Below are 21,769 nucleotides of genomic sequence, written 5' to 3'. Positions count from 1 at the left end.
ATAGTTAAGGGTTCTTGAAAGTGTGTAAGGCATATTTTAGTGTGTTCTGTCATTTTTAATGCCAGATGAAATGTATAATTTGAGTGGTAGCATGATGTGGTGAAGACTGCCAGAGCAAGAACCAGGAGACCTGGGTTGCTAATGCCAGCTCTGTCATTTATTGGCCATGTAATCTTGAATAAGGTAGTTTCTCTAAGTGTTAGTTTCCTTGTCTGCAAAATGATGTGGTTAGCTTAGGTGATCTGTTACTTCCCTATATTTATAAAATCCTTATTTTGTGACTTGTATGGTTAGTTGCTCTCCTGATTTTATGATTTGAGGGGGTATGTTTTAATGTGCTTTGATATGTACTTGTTAATTGAACAGATATAAAGCAAACTGCGTATATGTATAGTTATAGCAGCCAGAAGTCTGATGAAAGATTTATGCTGCTTGGGACAACTTTTAATGATTGTTACTTTTTACTTTGAACAAATAGTGAATGAAATAATAAGATTTAACATTTTTTAAGACACCAAGTGCTAGAAAATATGAAATGTGAGTAAATAAAAAGGTTCATATGCTATTAGAACTAATCATTTTGATGTTATGCATAGTGATTACTAGAATAATTCCCAGAGTTTCTTTGACAGAGACATCACATTAGTTTAACTTACCAAAACAGACAGAAGAAATAGAAAACTTGAGTAGTCCTATATCTATTGAAGAAATAAAATAATTGAATCTTTTCTACAAAGAATATTCCAGACCTAGATGGCTTCAATGGTAAATTCTATGAAACATTTAAGAAAAACAACAACAACAAAACCAAAACAACAACAACAAAAAAGAAGTTGGAGAAACTTTTTCAGAGAATAGGAGAAGAAATAAATACTTAGACTTATTTTATGATCTCAGCATAACATTGATCACATTACATGCCAAGGTCATTGTAAGTAGGGGAAACAATAATTTAATGTAATTTTATTACATTAAAATTGAAAACTTCTGGCTGGGTGTGGTGGCTCACACCTGTAATCCTAGCACTTTGGGAGGCCAAGGTGGGGGGAACACTTGAACTCAGGAGTTTGAGACTGGCCTGGGCAACATGGCAAAATCCTGTCTCTACTAAAAATACAAAAATAAGCTGGGCATGGTGACACATGCCTGTAGTCCCAGCTACTTGGGAGGCTGAGGCATGAGAATTGCTTGAACCTGGGAGGTAGAGGTTGTCGTAAGCCAAGATTACAACACTGCACTCCAGCCTGTGTGACAGCGAGACTCTGTCTCAAAAAAAAAAAAAAAAAAAAAAAAAGGAAAACTTCTGTTCATCCTGAACATTGATGCAAAAATACTGAGCAAAATTATAGCAAACCAAAGCCAATAATATATACAAAATGTTAATACATGTGACTATTTAGATTTTTTTTTTCTAGGAATGCAAGGTTGGTTTAAATTTTAAAAATCAGTCAATATAATTAACAAAGTAAAACCTCTGTTAAGGTAAAACCGTTAACAGAATAAAGTAATAGCTGCAGCAGCAATTTTGATAAAATTTAGCACTATAAATGATTTTAAAAACTTTTGGCAAAGGAGGAATAGAATGGAACTTCCTTAATCTGTCCAAAGGTATCCACAGAACACTCCACAGCCAATATTATACTTAATAGTGAAGTATTGAAAACTTTCCTCTTGATACCAAGAATGAGATTAAGATGACCATTATTGGCCAGGCACAGTGGTTCCTGCCTGTAATACTAGTACTTTAGGAGGCCGAGGCGGGCAGATCACTTGATGACAGAAGTTCGAGAACAGCCCAGCCTTCAGGGCAAAACCCAGTCTGTACTAAAAATACAAAAATTAGTAGGGTGTGGTGGTGTGCTCCTGTAATCCCAACTACTCGGGAGGATGAAGTGGGAGAATTACTGGTACCCAGGAGGCAGAGGTTGCAGTGAGTGGAGGTTGTGGTGAGCTGGGATTGCACTATTGTACTCCAGCCTGGGCAACAGAGCGAGACTCTGTCTCAGAAAAAAAAAAAAAAAAGAAAAAAGAAAAGAAAGACCAGTATCTCCCACTTCTATTCAATTTTGTACTGGTATTAACAGACAATTATTTAATAAGGAAATAAAAAGAAGTAGGAAACTCAAGATTTGTGAGATAGAAATGCTATTTTGTATAGACCTCCCTACAGTCAATCTGCAGGTTAACTATTATAATTCACGACTCAATTTATCAAAGTCTCTAAACACTGTCAATATCTGCATATCAATTATATCTCTATATTCCAGCCATAAAAATTTCAAAAATGAACCTTAAAATATAATTTAAAATAGTATTAGACACATCAAATACCTAGGAAAATAATCGCACAAAATATGTGTAAGATTGTTACACAGAGAATCATAAACATTGCTGAGAGAAATTAAAGAAGACCTAAATGAATAGAGGGACATGCCATGTTTATAGATTAGAGACTAACTATTGTAAAGAGGAAGATTCCTCCCAAATTGGCTCTATATGTTTAAATCTAATTCTGATAAAAATCCTGCATAAAATTTTGTGGAAATTAAAAAGTTGTTTTTTAAAATGTATATGGAGATGCACAGGAGCAAAAATAGTTCAATCTTGAAGAAAAAAATAAAATTGGAAGACTTATACTCTTAGATATCAAGATTTATTGTAAGGACAGAATAATTATGATAGTAGGCAACAATGCAAGGATATGTGTATAAACAATTACAACTAGAGTCCAGAAACAAATCTAAATTGATACTTGACTCATGATAAATATATTAGTCAGCTCAGGCTGACATAAAATACCATAGACTGGGTAGCTTAAACAACCAAAATTATTTTCTCACAGTTCTGGAGACTGGAAATCAAGATCAGAGTACCAGCAGGGTCAATGTCTGGTGAAGGCTGTCTCCTTGGAGTGTAGATCACTGCCTTATTACTATGTCCTCATGTGGTGAAGGGAGAGAGAGAGAGAGCAGGCTCTCTGCTGTCTCTTCTCATAAGGGCACTAATCCCACTGGACAAGAGCCCCATCCTCATGATCTCATTTAGCACTAATTATCTTCCAAAGGCGTCATCTCCAATTGCCATCATATTGGGGATTAGAGCTTCAACATGTGAATTTGGGGGACACACAAACATTCAGTCTATAATGACAAAGATGACATGGTAGAGCAGTGGAGAAAGGATGGTCTTTTCAATAAATATGTTTATGGAAAAAAATGTATGTTGATTCTCTACTTCATGTCATTCATAAAAAGTTCTACATGAATTGTTGATCTAAATGTGACAGGTAAAACAATAGAGCTTCTAGGGAATACCTAGGGGAATATATTTATGATCTTGAATACACCAATATTTCTTAAACTACATACATAAAGCACTAACCATAATGGAAAAAGTTAATTAAATGTAATAAAATTAAGAATGTTTGTTGATTTTTAAAAATCTTTCAGGTTGCTTGGTGCATACAATGTGCGTTATTCCAGTGATGGATACACTGAAGGCCTTGACTTCACCACAGTGCAATGTATCAATGTTGTTAAATTGTACTCATATCCCATGAATTTATACAAATAAAAAAAGAAAAAAATCTTTCAAAAGAATGAAAAAACAAATCACTGAGTACCAGATGATGTTAGTAATGCATTTCCCTATAAAAGACTCATATTGACAATGTATAAAGAACCTCTGTCAATAAAAATAAAACAGCTCAATAGAAAAATGGGCAAAAATGTAAACGGGCCCTTCATCAAAGAAAATATCCAAGTTATCAATAAACATGAAAAGTTTTTCAATCTCATTACTCATTAGGGACATCAGATTTGAAATCATAGTGAGACCCCAGTAAACACATATGAGAATGGCAAAAATGAAGAAGATTGACGATACCAAGTTTGAGGAGGATATGGAACAACTGGGACTCTCATGCATAGCTGGTGAAAGTGTAAATACATATAACCACTATTGAAAGCTGATTGGCAATATCTATGAATGCTGAACATACACATATGCAATAATTTATACAATTAAGTATTCTTGAAAATGTATAAGGCAATAATTCTGTCTTAGGTATGTTCTCAACACAAATGTGTATATATGTGAGCCAAAGGCACATAAAATAATCTTCATAGCATTTATTCATAATAGCTAAAAACTGGGAACAACCCAAATGTTCACCAGCAATCATTAACATACACTTGGGATTCCTTAGTTGGGCTTAGGTGGGTATGTGTAGGTCCTGAAGTTGACTGTGAAATTGTGTATATATCATATGTGCACAATTTAGGAAAGGCTGGTTTTTTTTTTTTTTCCTCAAAAAGATCCTTGTCTCAAAAAATGCTAAGAATTCCTGCCTGCGTACGAGATCTAGATTTCCATCGTTTTTAAGAAAAGTTTAAACTCCTCCTAATTTAAGCAACTAAGCCCTGGAATGTAATTTAACTTTTTAATCCTATATTTAGTCTGTTCATAGCTTTCTCAAATCAAGTAGAATATTTAAAATCTCATCATTCCTTATTATTAAGGAATTATCACCAAGTGAAATGCAAATGTATCATGGTGAAGCCTAAAAATTAAGTTATAGGCATAAGGCGTAAATATACCCCTCTGTGGTCTACTTTAGAGCTGCATTTGATATGGCATAAAGTAGAGAGTAATTAGGGGACACTGGATGAGTGACAAAAGTAGAATATACAATATCTCTATACCAGTGGTTCTTATCAGGGGGTGACTTGGCCCCCAGGGGACATTTGGTAATATTGAGAGACATTTTTGGTTGTCACAGCTGGGAGAAGGGGTACTAATGGCATCTAGTGGGTAGAGGCCAGATATGGTGCTAAATGTCTTGCAATGTACAGGACAGCCCACACAAATTATCCAGCTGAAAATATGAACAGTGCTGTGCTTTAGAAACCAGACTCCACAGTGATGACAGGTCTGTGTGTGGGACACCTCTTGTGTTCCTCTTCAAATCCTCTTGACCCCACGTGTTACTCCCATGATTGCTGTAACACTTTGACTGGCTTGGGCTTGTGCATTCTGAAAGTTACTTGCCTTGCACCTGTGGCATATGTCTCTCGCTTCCTGCTCTGGGACTTCTCTGACATAGCAGCATGGGCATCCCATGTGGATCCTTTTGGCGTTCACTTACACATTTGCAAACCGGCAGTGTAGAGGATTAACATATTATATCATCAGGGCATGAGAGTTGAATAGATTTTTCCTTCTTTTGTCCCCTGGGTCAATAGTTATGAAATGTTTTCATAAACTCCAAAGAATTACCTCTGCAATTGAACACCAGTCTTCCTTAGCAGTGGCTGACTCAATAGCACATCCTTCTGCTGGCTCTTTCTTCTCCCTAGGTTCATTTCTCTTGTCCCTCACTCCTACCTCCTGGCATCACATGCCCAATAAAGCACCTACATGCAAGTCTTTGACTCAAATTCTGTTTTCTGGGAAACCCAGGATGAAATACCATGTGTATGGAAGTCCACAGTGAAAGACCAGAAATTAATGGAAGAGAATATAAAAAAGTTAAAATTTTATGAATATTTGTCTTTTTCCCTTTAAAGTCCAGCATGAATATATAATGAAAGAGTAAAAAGAGAGCACCAGATTCTCAGTGGCACAATAATGGAGCACTCAGAAAGGGCCATTTCTAAAATTGTCCTGTCTGCCAAAGAATTTTCTAAGCCTCTTATGATAGGGGTAAGGAAAAACAGTGGTGGCTACACAGAAAGAGAAGAAACAAAGAAACTGAGTCAGAAGTTCGAGTGAAAGAGGAAAGAAAAAAGAATATCCTTTGCCTCAACTCCTTTAAATGGATTGTGTTATTGTGAGAGCTTTAGAATGCTAGAATTTTACTTAGAAGAAACCTAGAATATCATCTAATTAAGTGTTCCCTTTTATGGAAGAGGAAATGAGGTCTAGAGAGGTTAAATGACCTTCTCAAGTTCACTCTGTTGCCTTAATGGCAGAACCAGGACCAGAACTCACTTCTGAAATGGGGACACAATCTAATCATGGATTCTAAATCACATACTTCTGTGATTCCGGAGGCAGCCCAGAACTTCTCTTGACATTCTCTAAACTCTTTTTGGAGTTATGACCTAGCTAGGATAATACTTTCAGGATACCCTGTCCCAGGTCAACAAGGAGCTAAGACGCTAACAGGAAATGAGAGGAAATGTCAGCTGTGCCTTTCCTTTCTTGTTAGAGGGTGGCCGTGTTTCTAGCATTTCTTGTTATTCTAGGGACAGTCCCAGTGCTGACTTCTCAAAGTTCCTGTTAAATGGAGAAGACTTAATTGATTAACTTGACCAAGGAGAGTGGTAATAATGATCCCGTTCTGTTTTAGGGCTTTTCACTGGTGTTTCCCTCTAAGACAACTTTGTTCTCAAAGGCAGTGCTCTTGGCTTCCTCCCACTATTTCCCCACTGGGTATCTAACACCCAAGGTGGACCCAGTAAGAATGCTTTTCTTCTCCTTATGCTGAGGCCCCAGGTCAGATATTTTATTCTAGTGAGCAAGACACATATGCTCCTGTCTTACCTGGCTCACAGTCTGGTGGAAGAGATAGACTTTAAAACACACACACACAAACAAAAACAAAAACAAAAAACAACTCAGTGAAGTCTTGATAATTACCAAGTCCAGAGTGCTGTGGGATCTGACCAGGTTTGGGGTCAGGGAAGGTCTCCCTAGGATGAGGTTTAAGATAAGGTACAAGGGACTGAATTCATCAGTAGGACTAAATTGGCAAAGGAATTTAGGGTTGTAAGGGAGGAAGCAGCACATGTAAATGCTGAGTGGAGGGAGGGCCTCAAGGAAGTGAAAGAAGCCAGAATCCAGAAAGCAGACAGGTGAGAGGCTGGTGTGGTCTTAGGAGCCATGGAGGCCATGTCAGGAGTGCCACTTTCTTCTTGAGGGCAGTGGATGCCACTGAAGGGTTTTGAGCAGATGAGAGCAGTGGTCATATTTGTGTTTCAGAAGAATTTTCTAGATGCAGAATGGAGAGAAGGAACTACATGACAGTGAGTTCGGAGGCTACTTGTAGTATGGGCAAGAGATACTGGTGGCTTCACTGGGATTGAGAGCAACAAATTCCATGAAGATAAGGCACCTAGAACAGTGCTTCACATATAAGTAGACTCGATAAGCATTCATTGAATGAATGAATGATTGGGTGTAGTATGAAAACTTTTTTTTTTTTTTTTTTTTGGCGGCAAGGTCTCATTTTGTCGCCCAGGTTGGAGTCAAGTGGTGCCATCACGGCTCACCACAGCCTTGACCTCCCTGAGCTCAGGTGATCCACCTACCTCTGCCTCTTTAGTATCTGGGACTATAGGCATGCACCATCATGCCCAGCTAATTTTTGTATTTTTTGTAGAGATGGTGTTTCGCCATGTTGCCCAGGCTGGTCTCAAACTCCTGGGCCCAAGCAGTCCACATGCCTTGGCCCCACAAAGTGCTGGGATTACAAGCATGAGCCACCACACCCAGCTGTATAAAAATGTTTAGGAGGATCTGCTGATTAATCAGAATGTGGGAGGTGAGAGAGAGGGAAGAGGCAGGAAAGATGCTGGGTTTCTGCCATCAGGTAACTGGGTAGATAACAGGCCCAGGAACTGAGGTGGGAAATACAGTGAAGGGGACTGGAAATGGAGAGGGATGTGTATGCAGCTGTGGACTTGACTTACTAAGATGTCTGGGAGGCAGTTGGACATAGTAGCTCACGAAAGATAATTTTGTTGATTTGGGAATTGTCATATTATGGATGGTAACTGGAGTCACAAGAATACATAGTGCAGCTCAAGAGGGATATGTAAAGAGAAGAGAGTGCGCTGAAGGATTTCTTGTTAGTGTTGCTCTCTACTTTTCCCATAGCAGGACTATTTTGGCATGCCGTGTCTCATTACATTCCAGAATAGGGATTGGCATGGGGCCCCTTCAGAGAGTCCCTCAACCAATCTTTGCTCTAAGGAATCTAAATAAATATTTAAAGGTGGGAAGACTGAAGAGTGAAGTAAATTATTTTGTTGAAATGTTCTAGTAGGTTCATCTTGGTTCTTTTAACACATTTAGTTGAATGCAGTTCTGCATACCCTTCAGCCTACTGAACTTGACTTTCTGGATGTGACTGCAGTTCAGGGCACTGAGGGAAGAAAAGGGGCTGAGGAGGAGAACAAGCAGTGCTGTCTGTGAGTGCTTAGTCCCTCCCAGGTGTCCCCTTGACACCCAGTCTCTAGCCTGTCAATTTGCCTCCCCTAGGAGGTGGCCCCACGTGGCCTGCTGCTTGGCAGGACTGGCTGGAGCACCGAGGAGGGATTTGGCTTGCTCTTCTGTCACAATGGGCTGCTTGTGCTCCCCTCCAGTGGAAATGCTAACACCCTCCCTTCTACAGTCACCAACACATCTGGCTCCTATGACCTCTCATGGTGATGGAGCCCTGGGAGCAGGACAGGCTTGTCCTTGACCATTTTCTCCTGCACGTTGGCATTTTACACTAGGGGCAGCCATGGGAAGCTCCTTGAGGCCTTGTTAGCGTCCATGCATGTCTTGTTAGTCAGTGTATTTCCAGCCCCTCATACAGTGCCTGGCATGAAATTGAGTAAAGAAATGAATCCTCTGTCTACCTCTGGGGAGATTTGTCAACCACTGGGGGACCCATTAAGTGTAATTATTGGGAAAGTCAGATCTCAGAAGGGGAAATGAGCCCCTCAGTTAAAAAGCAGATGACAGAAATGCTTTTCTTGTTCTGAAGCCCTGTATAAAGCAGCTTGACCTTTTAGTCTTCATATGCTGCCACCACTTTTGTATCTCTTTGAAGATGGTGCCCCTCTAGGCAGGGCAAGGCCTCAGAATTGGTTTTCTATGAGTGGTGGGTTTACTGGAGCACACTTTTTGATCGGACTCCCCTGTCCCTCGTCACAGCGTTCATTTGTGAACTAGATGCTGAGTAGACTTCAGCCATGTAGGAGAGAGAAGTTTAGCGGACAGCAAATCCATGATTGCAGCATCATTGTCCCAGGACATCTTAAATTGCTCAGAGGTTCAGATTGAGGGCCCAGGGATGGGGATACGATTTTACCTGAGCATCCTGTCTACGGCAGCCACCCAGTGAACATGAGCTATTCGGTCTGTATTACTCTCTCTTTGCCTCGTTATTGATTTCTCCCATTTTCTCTGTAGGACTTTATAGGAAAAGGATTGCCTTCTCTGTATTTGATGCGAGTAACAGACACCATGGGACTTTGTGGACCATGGGTGTCTTTAATCAATCTGAACGTGCATATTGAGGACTAGTAGGTGTTGATCAGCGTGCCCAGCACTGGCCACATGGCTGCAGGCCTTGTCTTTCTGCCCAGTGCAGGCAAAGGAGGCTCCTGGCAACTGAGGATATAATTGTGGGCAAAAGACAAGAAACCTTCCTGATAATTAATGACCCACATGGAAATGCTCATGCCTCAGTGCTGATGTAGGGCAGTGGAGCAGCACGTTCCAGGAAGCTTCCTCAGATGTCCAGTCTTGGGAATTCTCTGTGAAAAGACATGTCCACTGTTGAATTTGTGAAATATGGCACACTCTGTCTCCTTTTCAAAGATTCTTAATTGTACATTGGTGGAACCAGAATGTCCTGCTGTAAAAAGCCTGTTGTTTAACTTTGTGTAGCCTGCTGTTTTCCATTCATATTTAATCATGGAAGTCTTTTTTAAAAATCACATCCATGTAAGTACCCTGTGGGCTTAGTGTTCTGTGGGATGTGCTTTGGTAAGTGTTGCATACAGGACTCTGGGTTTTCCTTACTCTAAAGCTCTACCTTTTTCCTTTCCTATTCCAGTTTCTTAGGGTGAGTACATAGGAAAGACAGACTCCACAGTGAACACTGAGAAGCAGAGGCGAGGTTATCAAAAAAACTTACAAGAAGAAGCTGCTTCACTGGCAAGTCAGTGAAATTATGGGGAAATACTCAAATTAATGTCAGGGAGCTGGAGGCACATGTACTTAGTAGTGTCCTGTTAAATAATCCAAGTTCAGCATGGTATTCAAGAGATAATTACAATTTTGTGACTTCATGAGTCTCTCCTTTTGCTCTCCTTCTTTATTGGAGTACGGGAGAATAAATGAGGAAGGGACATTGACTGTAAAGCAACTTCATTTTGTTTGAATTTGACTCTGGAGTCAACTTCCCCAAGAATGCTGTGGACTTTTCCCTGGTCTGCTTTGACTAGAAACATGGGAAGATGAATACTATGAAATTTCGGTTATTTCTGGGTTGGCAACATTTCTACATTTTGATAATTGATTTCATCTATTCTTAAATCTGTCCTCTTCATTTCTGCTGTCACCCTATAGGTTCAGGACTTCATCCCTTTTCCTCTGCAGCCATTTATTCATTTGTCCATTTATTCCTTCATGCAGCATGAGTGCTGCTCTGTGTAAGGCACTGAACACACAAGACAGAAAGAGACATGGACCCTGCTCTCACTTTGCTTACTGAGGCGTCTAGATGTGGAACTGGATTCTAGTGTCTCCAAATTCTGATCCATCCTGTTACTCCTGTTGGAATAACATTTCTTAACACATCTCTGATCCTGTCATGTTCTTTTTTTTTCCCCCCCACCGAGACGGAGTTTCGCTCTTGTTGCCTGGGCTGGAGTGCAATGGCACCATCTTGGCTCACTGCAACCTCCACCTCCCAGGTTCAAGCGATTCTCCTGCCTCAGCCTCCCAAGTAGCTGGGATTACAGGCAACTGCCACCATGTCTGGCTAATTTTTTTTTTTTGTATTTTTAGTAGAGACAGGGTTTTACCACGTTGGCCAGGCTGTTCTTGAGCTCCTGACCTCAAGTAATCCACCCACTTCGTCCTCTCCAAGTGCTGGGATTAAGGTGTGAGCCACCGTGCCCAGTCTGTCATGTTCTGTTGAGAAACATTTGGGAGCTTCCTATTACCTGTGGAATAAAGACGAGCTGCTTCCCTCCCGCTATGGCAAAATGACATCCATGAGACTCCTTGTTCAGGCCCTATCAGCTCCTGTCTAATCTACTTTTCCCTTCACACAAGCTTGGTCAACTGGATGACTGCAGGATTCTTGCCCACTTCAAGCCTGTGTGCCACTCTCTGGCTCCTGTAGTTCCTCCGTCCTTTCTCTCCTCTGTAACTCTCCTGCCTTCCAAATCCTTCAAGATCCAACCCAAATGCTATGCTCTCTGGAGTGGCTCTCACAACTATCCGAAACGCTCTCTTACTGCATTCTGCCTGTCATAAGATGAGCCACACACTTCAGGTCCTATCCAGCCCACATGTAAACACGTAATTCTTTCTGGAATCACATCCTTTATATCTATATCTATGTCTATGTCTATCTTCATAATATGAATGTAAATAATTTAAAATTGGATAGAATGTTCCATTAGAAAATTGAAAATTAATTTTAAAGTCTGTCATTTTTCTGTAATTTTGTATAATACATGCTCATTCCTTTTACTTATTGAAACGAATTTTTAATTTATGCATAGACTATTTAGATTTTACTTTGGAGTTAAATACTACTATGTTTAGAGAGGAGTGGACTATTTAAATTCTTGAAATAACTTCAAATCTGTTTTCAAAAGAAAATTAGGAATAATTTTAGATACTACAAAGACTTATGTAGTATTATGGACCTTTGTCATTTAATTGCATTATCCGTTTAAGGAGAACTAAATTCAATAACATTTTATTGTTTCAGACACCACTCTTTGGGAATTCTTGATAGTTCAGTTACCAAAGTGGCAGACATTTTTAGTTGTTGCTCTGATACTTTTTAAATGAGCAAACTTCTCAGGCACTTAGGAAGATCCACCCATGTGTGGATAGTTAATGGAATAATTACAAAGAATTCCCATCTATTAATTACAGAATATCTGGCAGTGCAGTGATATATTTGGCAACATCTTGTCAACTATTAATTCAAGTTAAGTACTTTTTTAAAAGAATAGCTGTAAGTGAGGCTTTTATTAATTCTAATGGCTTTACTCTTAAATAATCTAAGTTAGTGAGATTTAACCAATTACTGGGTTCTTTGTATTCAAGGATAGTGGTTCTACAGATGTCATCCACAGGAGGGGATGTGATTGAAGAGACTGGTGCCTGGTCACTGGGCCTCTCCAGATTGCATACAGCTGACACCTACCCTTTTCTTGTGGTTCTAAATGCCACTCCTTCTAAGGAAGGCTCATTTACATATAGAATGTGCATATTTAATCTTATTTGATCCTCACCGAAGCTGTAGTTAGGGTGGGCATTACCAGTCCTTGATCGACTTACTCTTGTCACACACAACTAGAAGGGGCAATATTAGTACTTTCAGCAAAGTCCTCTGTCTTCATCTCTGTGCATCACCACACTGTCTTTCAAATAGTAGCAACTTAGGTTTGCAAATCAATGTACATCTACTACCTCATTTGCTTATAAAAAGTCACCCCCTTGAGATTGTCCTAAGTGGATCTGCGTGTTGCTTTTCTTTTCTCGCAATCCTTAGCTATATGCCACTGTCTACTGTGTTTCATATTCATACTTAAAAGGCACTCTTAACATATTTGACATATTCTATAGTGTCATCACCCTGTCCACACCACCTTCCTTTGGCTGCCCTCAGGTTGCTCTAGCTCTTTGCAAGGCTAGAGATTAGCTAAGTAATATGTCCCAACTCTCCCATCTTTGCCTCTCTACCTTTCTGATTGGAACCCTATCCTCAGCCCTTCTTCCCATTCCTTGTAAAAACATATTCTTCTGAAAGAATCATTCATTTCAAAACATAAATCATTATTTACAAGTATATATTGAGCCTCCTTGCTTTCAGGGAATTTGTGTTTTAATGGCTCATAAGAAACATTTAGCCAAAGAAATGACCTTCTAATGGTAGAATTTAATCTTAGTGAGCAGCTGAAGGATAATTTTTTGAAGCTAGGATATTCTTATTGGCACCCTTGAAATTACAGAGGTAGGGGGTCTTCCATTTCAACACATGGAAAGCCGGTCGTATCCATGTCCTGCTGGGATCCCTGCTCTTTACAAAAGAAAAGACTGGCAAGAGTATTGCTTGCCTGTGGGTATAGTAACTGCTTCTTGAGATCCACATATTATTGGGCCTGTCTTATCATTAAATGTTTAAGTAGCACTTGCTGGTGCAAGTTATACAGAGCGTTTGCAGCAATTCCATGTCTCATAGTCATAAAGAAGTAAAGGCTTGCGCTGTGGGCCTTTAACTTGTTTTTTAAAAATCAATAAACAAATATTGATTAACACTTCAGCTGTCTCCTCCAAGACATTTTGACCTTTTTGATTTCATTTTCTTTGTGTATTGTTGTGTTACTGAGCAATGTGCTGTGTAAGTTGCAAAATCTGTGACAGCTTTTAGTCCTTTTTGTGGAGAGAGGTCTATGAGGATGGTTTATAGTCTTACTGCTTAGAAAAGCCGTGGTCTCTAAGGTGTACTGGTCAAGAGCTTGGGCTCTGGAATCAGGTGGCCTGGTCCTCAGTAAGACTCTGATATGTACTCATCGTGTGATTAGGAGCAAATTACTTAACATATAAACTCACTTTCCCCATTTGCACAATGGAGATTAATGTTAGTACCTGCCTGGTTGGTGGTGGTTGTGAAAAAGATTAAATAACGTTGAAATGAGCCATGCACTGTGTGGGCACCTACTAAGTACTGCTAACAATCATTATGTTCTTTGTGGTTTAGTGGTCCCAGTTTTCTCTGGATCTCCTTGTATGTTCACTCCTAGAACACAGGGAATTGTACAGAAGCTCCTGGTAGGCTCTGTAGAAACTTTAACTTAGATTGCCTTAAAGTCTTTGGAATTTAATTATTTCAAAGAGGAATTTCTTTCTTCACAGAAGCTATAGAGAAAGCAAACTTTAGTTTCTTGTCTGCTTTCCAGGCCTTTACTTTATTCTGTTCTTAAATATAGCTGCTGCAACAAGTAGATTGACACAGTGCAGCCCGGCCATGGGCCATTTCATGTCATTTCATGGCATGGGGAACACACAGGAGTCTCCTCAGACTGCCTTGTAACTTGTCTCAGATATAATCCAGGTCTTTCATTGATTATCTGGATGTGTGCATTCTAGGAACTGTTGGAGGAGATAGATGTCCCAGCAAATACTTTTGGAATTTCCCCTCAGTCTTGGACTCCCATGAAAGTTACAAAGGGGTGGTAAATCTACAGTTTAATTGCCTGGAGTCCATTAATGCCCTACTGATTTTCTTTGGGTGCTGGTCAGGTAAGTTAGTATACATGTTTATAGCCAATTTAAATGCCCCAAGAAGATCGCTGACCAATGGCCATCCTTATTTTTTAAAGTCACCAGATAAGGCAATTTCTCAAACAACTTCAGCAGGGCATTCCAGAAATGCTTGATCTCATACTTCTCTGTACTGTGATAGATAAATACAATTTTGATTTCATCTTGGAGTAGTTAATTTGAATTTCTGGGATGTAAAGTAGAAAAATGTTCTATAGCTCTTTAAACATTAGATTGGAAAGAAAATGCCTTAAACATTCTGTTTAATTAAATTCTAAAGAGGTGGTACAAATTTTTCATGATTAATTGAAATATGCATATTTTGACTGATACGTATTTATATGATATTATCGTATGAAAATTTTATTATGTTATACAAAGCGTTCTCTGTGGGAATGTGATTTAATGCTGTAAACATTTTACATTTGTCAGTGCATTGTTTATTATAAAAATGCACAGGCTAATGGCTGTAAGATAATGTAATGTAAAAATCTGTTACGTGAATCTTCTCTGAGGTAATCTCAAGTCTCTAATGGCACAGACCGTTAGCCAAAATGTAAGATAGGTAATTAGGTTTTCCCTAGCTTGAAGAAATATTTTTTTAAATAGAAAAAAATTTAAAGCAGATCAAGTTAGAAAAGTTAAAGTGCTGAAACCTCCTATTTTGCCATTGTAAAGCCTGCATTTCATTTCCATGTTTCAGGTAGAAAGAGATGCAGATGTTGAAGTGGACTGATCCCTTTGGCTTTAACCACTTAAGAAGTGTTCACTTTTCTAGGGGTGCAGTCATAAGATAGGGACACCATCTCATGTCTGGTGACAGAATTTTGAACTATAGTTTGACTGACAATATTAATTTAGATAATCACAGTTCTTTATTAGTTTTTAAAATGTATTACTGATATAAATGACTTTTATTAATCTAGAATGCCTGAAATATCGGAAAATGTTTTTTAAATTTTTTGAATAACCCAATTATCAGACTGTTCTTTGGATCATTAGCTGCTGATAACAGTTTAATACTAGAAAAGGAGAAATCTGATGGGCTTTTTCCAAAGCATATACCTTTATGAAATAGAGTTGCGTGAAAAACTGCTGGGAACGTCGACTTATTTAACAAGGCAGATGCTAACCATCATTCTAGAAGTCTTTCCAGCTGCCAGATATAAAAGTGCACAATTTATATGGTCTCATCTCATATTGTTGCTTTGTAGTAAGAATGATTTGTAAGAAATAATCTGTTTTAAAATTCTACCTTTTTGTTCGTTTATTTGTTAGGTCCATTGTAAGAAAGTATTCTTGCCTCCCTTTAAAAAATGACAAGTGGGTCTGTCTGGTGATGATGGATTGAAGCTTGAGAAAGACCCCGGAGCTGCCCTTTGGCCTCAAGCATCATTCCTCCAGGCCAGGCCCAAGCTGCACGCTAAGCGCCTGGCCTTGTGAATAACTTTGCACTCTATTCTTTCTTATGTCAGTGTTGGTCCATTATAGCTGAAGATCTAGGACTTAAACAATTTTATGCTTTGTTTCCCAAATTAGATTATTTAAAGGAAGAAATAATGAGGGGGATCTAATGCATGTTCTAAAATGGCTCCTTGGGAAGTGGGGTCTCCTCTTTAAACTGTGAGGCCAGGTGATTTCCCGCATAAATTTTTTTCCTTACAGATTTCACCAGAATCAAGCTTACTGCCAGTGGATCATTTATGAGAATTCTGCTGTATCTTCTTTTTCAGGAATTTAAGATTTTAAAGCATCTTATCAATTGGGAAAAATAGAAACTATGAGTTGCTATCTAGTTTAGTAAAGACAGGTGATTATTTTAAAATATATGCTCTTTCTAATCTAAGAAAACTCCTCTACACACTAAGGTAAATTATAAAGCTTTGCTAATTTTTCATACCATGTAAAATGTTCATATGTAGAGAGATGCCATATTAGAGATCATGTAAAATATAAATAAAAGCTTACTTTTATTTATTTTTAAATTTTTTTTGTTAAGGATATTCCTGAAATATCAAAAAGCTTGCTTTGAACAGAGCAAATTATTAAATACAGTAATTGTTTGACATTTGAATTTGTATTATGCCATTTAAAGAAAGTTATCAAAAATGTTTGACATCAAAGGTCATTTTTTATACTATCTCATTTGATAACAATAGATCACAATATGTAATTTGTGAAATACAAAAAGGTCATTAGAATGGCAATATTTATTCCATTGAGGTAAATAAAACGCTGCACATAGTTCTGAGTGCTGATGCTCAGGGGGAAAAAAAGCCATATCACTGCACTACAAATTAGTTTGCTTCTAATTTTGCAGGCTGATGACCACACTGCCTCAAACCAAATCTTTTCCCTGGAAATGAAATGATTGCATGACAGACTGTATGAACCCTGAATATGTCAACACTCGTGGACCAGGCCTTGCTTAGCAATTAGTCTTTGGGGGATTCTATCCAGAAATCAGACAACACTATACTAGTGCTTGTTGGGGATTTTGTGATTACCATTCATGTCTGGAGCATGAGTGTGGGATAATAATAATAATAAAAATTCCATAAAGGAAGAAGAGATGTGGCAGTCAGTCTCACACACACACACACACACACACACACACACACACTCACTGTCAATTGGGAGGACAGAGAAAACTCAAGATGTAGCAAAAGCTGTTAAGAGGCAACAAGGAAATATTACTTAGGTGTCTACTTAAAGTCCTTTTATTCACCCCTACCCACCCCTCAGAGAGGCCAGTTTTTCCCAGACCTGAATATCACCATCATAATTTTTGTCATAACTTCTGACTACCCGCACTATGATTTACTGAATATATTTTACTAATTGACTCACTTTAAAATCCTTTCTTTGTTTTAAGGAGTAGTATTTGTGATATCATGGGCTCATTATGCTAGTTAAATTTGTTTTCTTCTCATACAAAGGAAAAGAAATACAATTTAAATAGTGGAAATGTTTGCAAACCGCCTAAATTCATTCTGAACAACCCCATGACATGACATGAGGGGCTGGGAGGACCACCAATCTGGCTGAGAATGATCTGACATTTCCATTACCATCCCTCCATCCAGGGCCCATGAACCACATCACATGGAGGAGAATTTCAATCAGGCCTGCATCTCCCTTAGGACACCAGCGCCGGAAGGCTGCATTGTCAGAGTCTGTTCAGCGAGCCAGGCTTGTCCCTTTCCATTGCCAGAATCTGGCCGCGCACATCTTTCCTTTTTTGACTAAGAGCATTGCTTGGGAATTATTACATTGCAAGAGTAAACAATAGCACATATCGTTTAACAGTAATAGGGAACATGCCATGGTTGAGCCTGGCGCCTGGTCAAGGTTCACATAAGGGTGTTCCATTTGTAAGTTAGCACCCTACAAATTGTCCCACCCAGTGCAGATCCTGCAGGCTTTCACAGGACCTTTGAAGAAACAGGTTATTTTACAAGCTTCATTAGTACTGGGGCTGGTTTAACTAGGCAGATGAAGCCTTTTTTTTTTTTTTTTTTTTTAACCAGGCTAGGAAGCCCTAGGAGCCCTTGTGGCTCTGCCGTCATGCTCTGGTTTTTAAGTAAATGTCTTTTGGAAACTTAGGGGCCAAAAAAAGAGAAAGAGAGAGAGAAAGAAAAAGCACTTCTCCTCCAAGGTCCAGAAACTAAAATCAGGCCTGGGTAGCTCTGTCAGGTTCAGGGTGTGTCTAAATTTGAAGGGATGTTTGCTTCTGATATGAACATTTTTCTTATACTTTTATTATAGAAGATGATGTGTCAAATGTACAAATAATGTGTGCCTGGTGCCAGAAAGTGGGAATCAAGCGCTATTCCCTGAGTATGGGAAGTGAGGTGAAAAGCTTCTGCAGCGAGAAGTGCTTTGCGGCCTGCCGACGAGCCTACTTCAAGAGAAATAAGGTAAGAGCACCGGAGAGAGAGGCGGCCCCCCCACAGGCCTCACCAGCCCACACGCGCATGTGCCACGTAGCTTCTAGCGGAAAACACTGTGCACCTTTTACTTTTATATTTTTATTCTTTCTGTTTTGTTGATTCCCCTTTTGTGTCATGCTTAACCTTTTGGAATAAGGAATCCCCTTCTAATGTGTTTCTCTTGGCTTAGTGTTTGTGTTCTGAGAGGGTGAATGAATCTGATGAGGACACTGTGATCACAGCTGGTATCCTCATGGCCAGTGTCTTTCCAGCAGTAGAGTGCAGACTGCGCTCTGAGTCCATGAAAGATAAGTGGTAGATATTCCTTATAAAAGCCAAGTAATTAGCCACAAAAGCATGGCCAGAAAGTTTTAGCCCACTTAGTTTAATTCTTGTACCCAGTGGAAATATTGCTATTGCTCTTTTCAAAATCTGGCCCACGAGTTCTTGTCAAGAAAAATGTTAAGTCTCTCTTGACATCTTACGTTAAAACTGATTGATACTGAGAAAAAATGAAATCATGAATACATGAAACAACATTGCTCACATAGCCAGGCATTTGCGAGAAGCATGGTGGGTAAACACAGGAACAGCCATCATTAGAATTTTTTTTTGTTTTATTTTAAAGACATCCCAGGTCTGAAAATGTCCTTTTTGACTAGTGTTAGCCACCATGGATGGGAAATGGAATGCATGATATTTTTACGATCACACACACATGCACACAACTATTTTCTGAATCCTTAAAGAACTGCTGTAGCCTTTGCCACCAACTACTGAGGTAACTTGCTAGTCCTCAATTATTTTCCATTGATATGTAAAGCTTCCTTAATTCATAAAATCTTTACTAAAATTGTCCACATTTTGTTGTTTCCATTTCTATAATACAAGATCCAAATCTGTTCTTTCTTGAAGCAAACAATTATTATTTTTCTAAAAGTGTGATATTTGCAATCCCGAAATGCTAATTATGGGCTCACTGCATTGCAAGAAGCACTGTTGCAGCAAATTATCTCCTGCAAATTTGGGTCACATTCATTCTGCCAAAAAACATAATGCCGAAAGAATTAGGCTGCAGAATTCAGCGGGGTGGAATTTTAGTAGCAGTCTCTAAGAGTTAGGCTCATAATCTTCACTGGAACAGAGAGGCAAGTAAGGAAATTGTTTGGAATTCTTCTGGGACTGTCAGCAGTCAAGTTCACTTTCCCCTGGGAGGAGCCAGTGAATCTGGGGAGGAGGGTGGGAAGAAAATGGGAGACACGTTTTGTTTTAATATAGGGGGATTAAAATGATCTCCGAGACCCTGGGGCTCCCGTTTTGAATGCTGAGCACTGGAGTAACAACCCCAGGAGTGGGCCCAGTGCTTTCTTCTTCAAAGCCCTACTTACCACAACAAAATACTTTGCATTCCATCGCAGAAGATGGCTATAGAACAGGGCTTTTTGTCTTTCCATAATTCTGAAGGTTATGGGTCTGAATCTTGATGGGCTGCCTGTAGGGACTAAAATCAAGCAAGATGGATTTGTCACAATCCTGGTGATACATGTTATATTTTGCAAACTGTATTTTATAGTGAGCCTTTGAAGAAAGGCACCTGATTCCATTTGGAAAAACACTCCAGAATACCATATCTATATCTATATTGTTTACATCATTATAAAGTTTAAGGTCAAACTGAATTTAAGCTTTCATAGTGTACATTTTTGGAAAATGGATAACTGGGAGCCAGAATAGGAGTTAGCATTTGGAATACTTACAGCAGGTAAAGTCAGCAGTGGGAGGAAGCCCATCACATTTCACTTTCTACCAGGAGTTACTGGGGTATGTCTTTGAACATCTTGCTAAACCTGGAAGTTGCAGTGGTTTGGTGTTTAGCCAGTGACTTTGCCAGCTGATCTCAGTTGTCTATTAGTGTACAAACAATTCCTGCCTTCTCTGTAGTCTTCATCCTTCCTTATATGTCCCAAAGCTCTGACATGCTATGCCTTCTTGTGTGTTTTTTTTCCCCCAAATAGAGAAATAAACTAGTCATATCACTTGCTGGCTTTTTTTTTTTTTTTAATTTTAAAGAGTGTTATCTCTGTTACAATATTATATTGTATTACAGTAAACATGTACAGCTGCTGCATTTCTGTTAACTGATAGGATTTTGTGGTCATTTTATTTAGGGCTTGGGTTTCCTAATGGATTGTATTAGATACCAGTCTCCATCCTGCCATTTCTAAGAACTGCTTGTAATAAGCCCCTGGGTGTTACATACTGAAGACAATAGCAAATAGCTACTTCTCTTCTTGTATCATTTAACAAAGTCCTTAGTCCTTGTTAATTAATTATGGACTTTCTTAATCTTAGAAAAAGGGCAAAATTCTTCCCATTCCTACATAACAGATTTTTTTTATGGCTAAATTCTACCTTTTTTAAGTATTGAGAAGTGGATAGGAAACAGAGTGAATAATGTGTGTGTGCAGAACAGAATTTTGCCCTAGGTATAGTGTAGACTTAAAAAAAACATAAAATTAACTGTGCTGTAAATTATGCTTTATAATGACAGCCCGCTTCTTGCTGGATAGCATGCTGGGATCTAAAAATGATCTCCAAGTTGAACCCAAATTGCATGCATAACTTTACAAAGAAAAATCCTAGTAGAAAAGGTAGCTAATTAGGAGCAGTATTCAGCTGACCTCTGTTTTGTGTCTGAGCAACACCTGCATTTGTGAATGTAAATTGGACAGCTGTGCTTGTGGTCTCTGTGCATTTCTCTTCACACACGCTTGGGTGTAGAGTCAGGAATTGATTTGCTGCTAAAAACAAGGACAAAAATAACCCAACTCTCAAAATGATGGCCCACTGAAAATGGGCTCTTTAAATTTCATTTGCCTGTCAATTCTTCATTTCTCTTTGGGTTTTTCTGTCTGTTTAATGGGGTGGGTTGAAAGTGTCACATACATCTCTCACAGATTGTCAGTATGCAATAAGGTGGGATGGATTGAAGCCAGGTTAACCTATATAGTATATAGGTTATATTTTTAACTGAATTTAAATTTTTATTTGAAGAGTTGTCTGGATTGCTACAAATATTAGGCTTTCTTCAAAATACTTCTGCTCAACACTGCCAGGAGAGGACCATGAATCACAGCTGTATTCACTTAAGGACTCTAACTACTAGTTTACACATTTCAGAATGTTGGCTTAAGAAATAGATAGTGTTAATTCATAATATATTTTGTAGGATCCTTATCCCCGAAGGCTTATTTGCTGGCTTAAAATTTTTGAAACAGTAGGTAAGAAAAATACTTGTGTAGTCTGTGGGCAATGTATGACAATGGGATGTAAATCTCATTATTTCATGTGTTAGAGACTTTTCAGGGAACTAATAGCTCACTCTTTTCCCAGCCTGTTTTTGGACCTGAGAGCATTTCTGTCCTTATGATTCACCTAGGAACTGGAAAGTTGCAGAGACTCCTTAGTGATTTTGCACTCTTGTAGAAACATTTAGTTCAACTTGCTAACACCAGTTTTACTTTACATAGTAATACACACTTAAA

The 21,769-nt window shown here is 38.9% G+C and overlaps 1 protein-coding gene across 1 annotated transcript in view; it reads left to right on the top strand.

Annotated features, from left to right (window-relative positions):
* Positions 1–21,769, top strand: part of SOBP (sine oculis binding protein homolog (Drosophila)) — a 170,722-nt gene that overhangs the window by 23,528 nt on the left and 125,425 nt on the right. The window contains exon 4 of the mRNA XM_011996257.1: positions 18,061–18,212. Coding sequence (XP_011851647.1) covers positions 18,061–18,212 — 152 coding nt within the window. The remainder of the gene's footprint in view (positions 1–18,060; positions 18,213–21,769) is intronic.

This window comes from Mandrillus leucophaeus, unplaced genomic scaffold, assembly GCF_000951045.1.
Source record: "Mandrillus leucophaeus isolate KB7577 unplaced genomic scaffold, Mleu.le_1.0 Scaffold507, whole genome shotgun sequence".
In the NCBI taxonomy this organism is placed as follows: domain Eukaryota; kingdom Metazoa; phylum Chordata; class Mammalia; order Primates; family Cercopithecidae; genus Mandrillus; species Mandrillus leucophaeus.
This window is presented reverse-complemented; position numbering and strand designations above follow the sequence as displayed.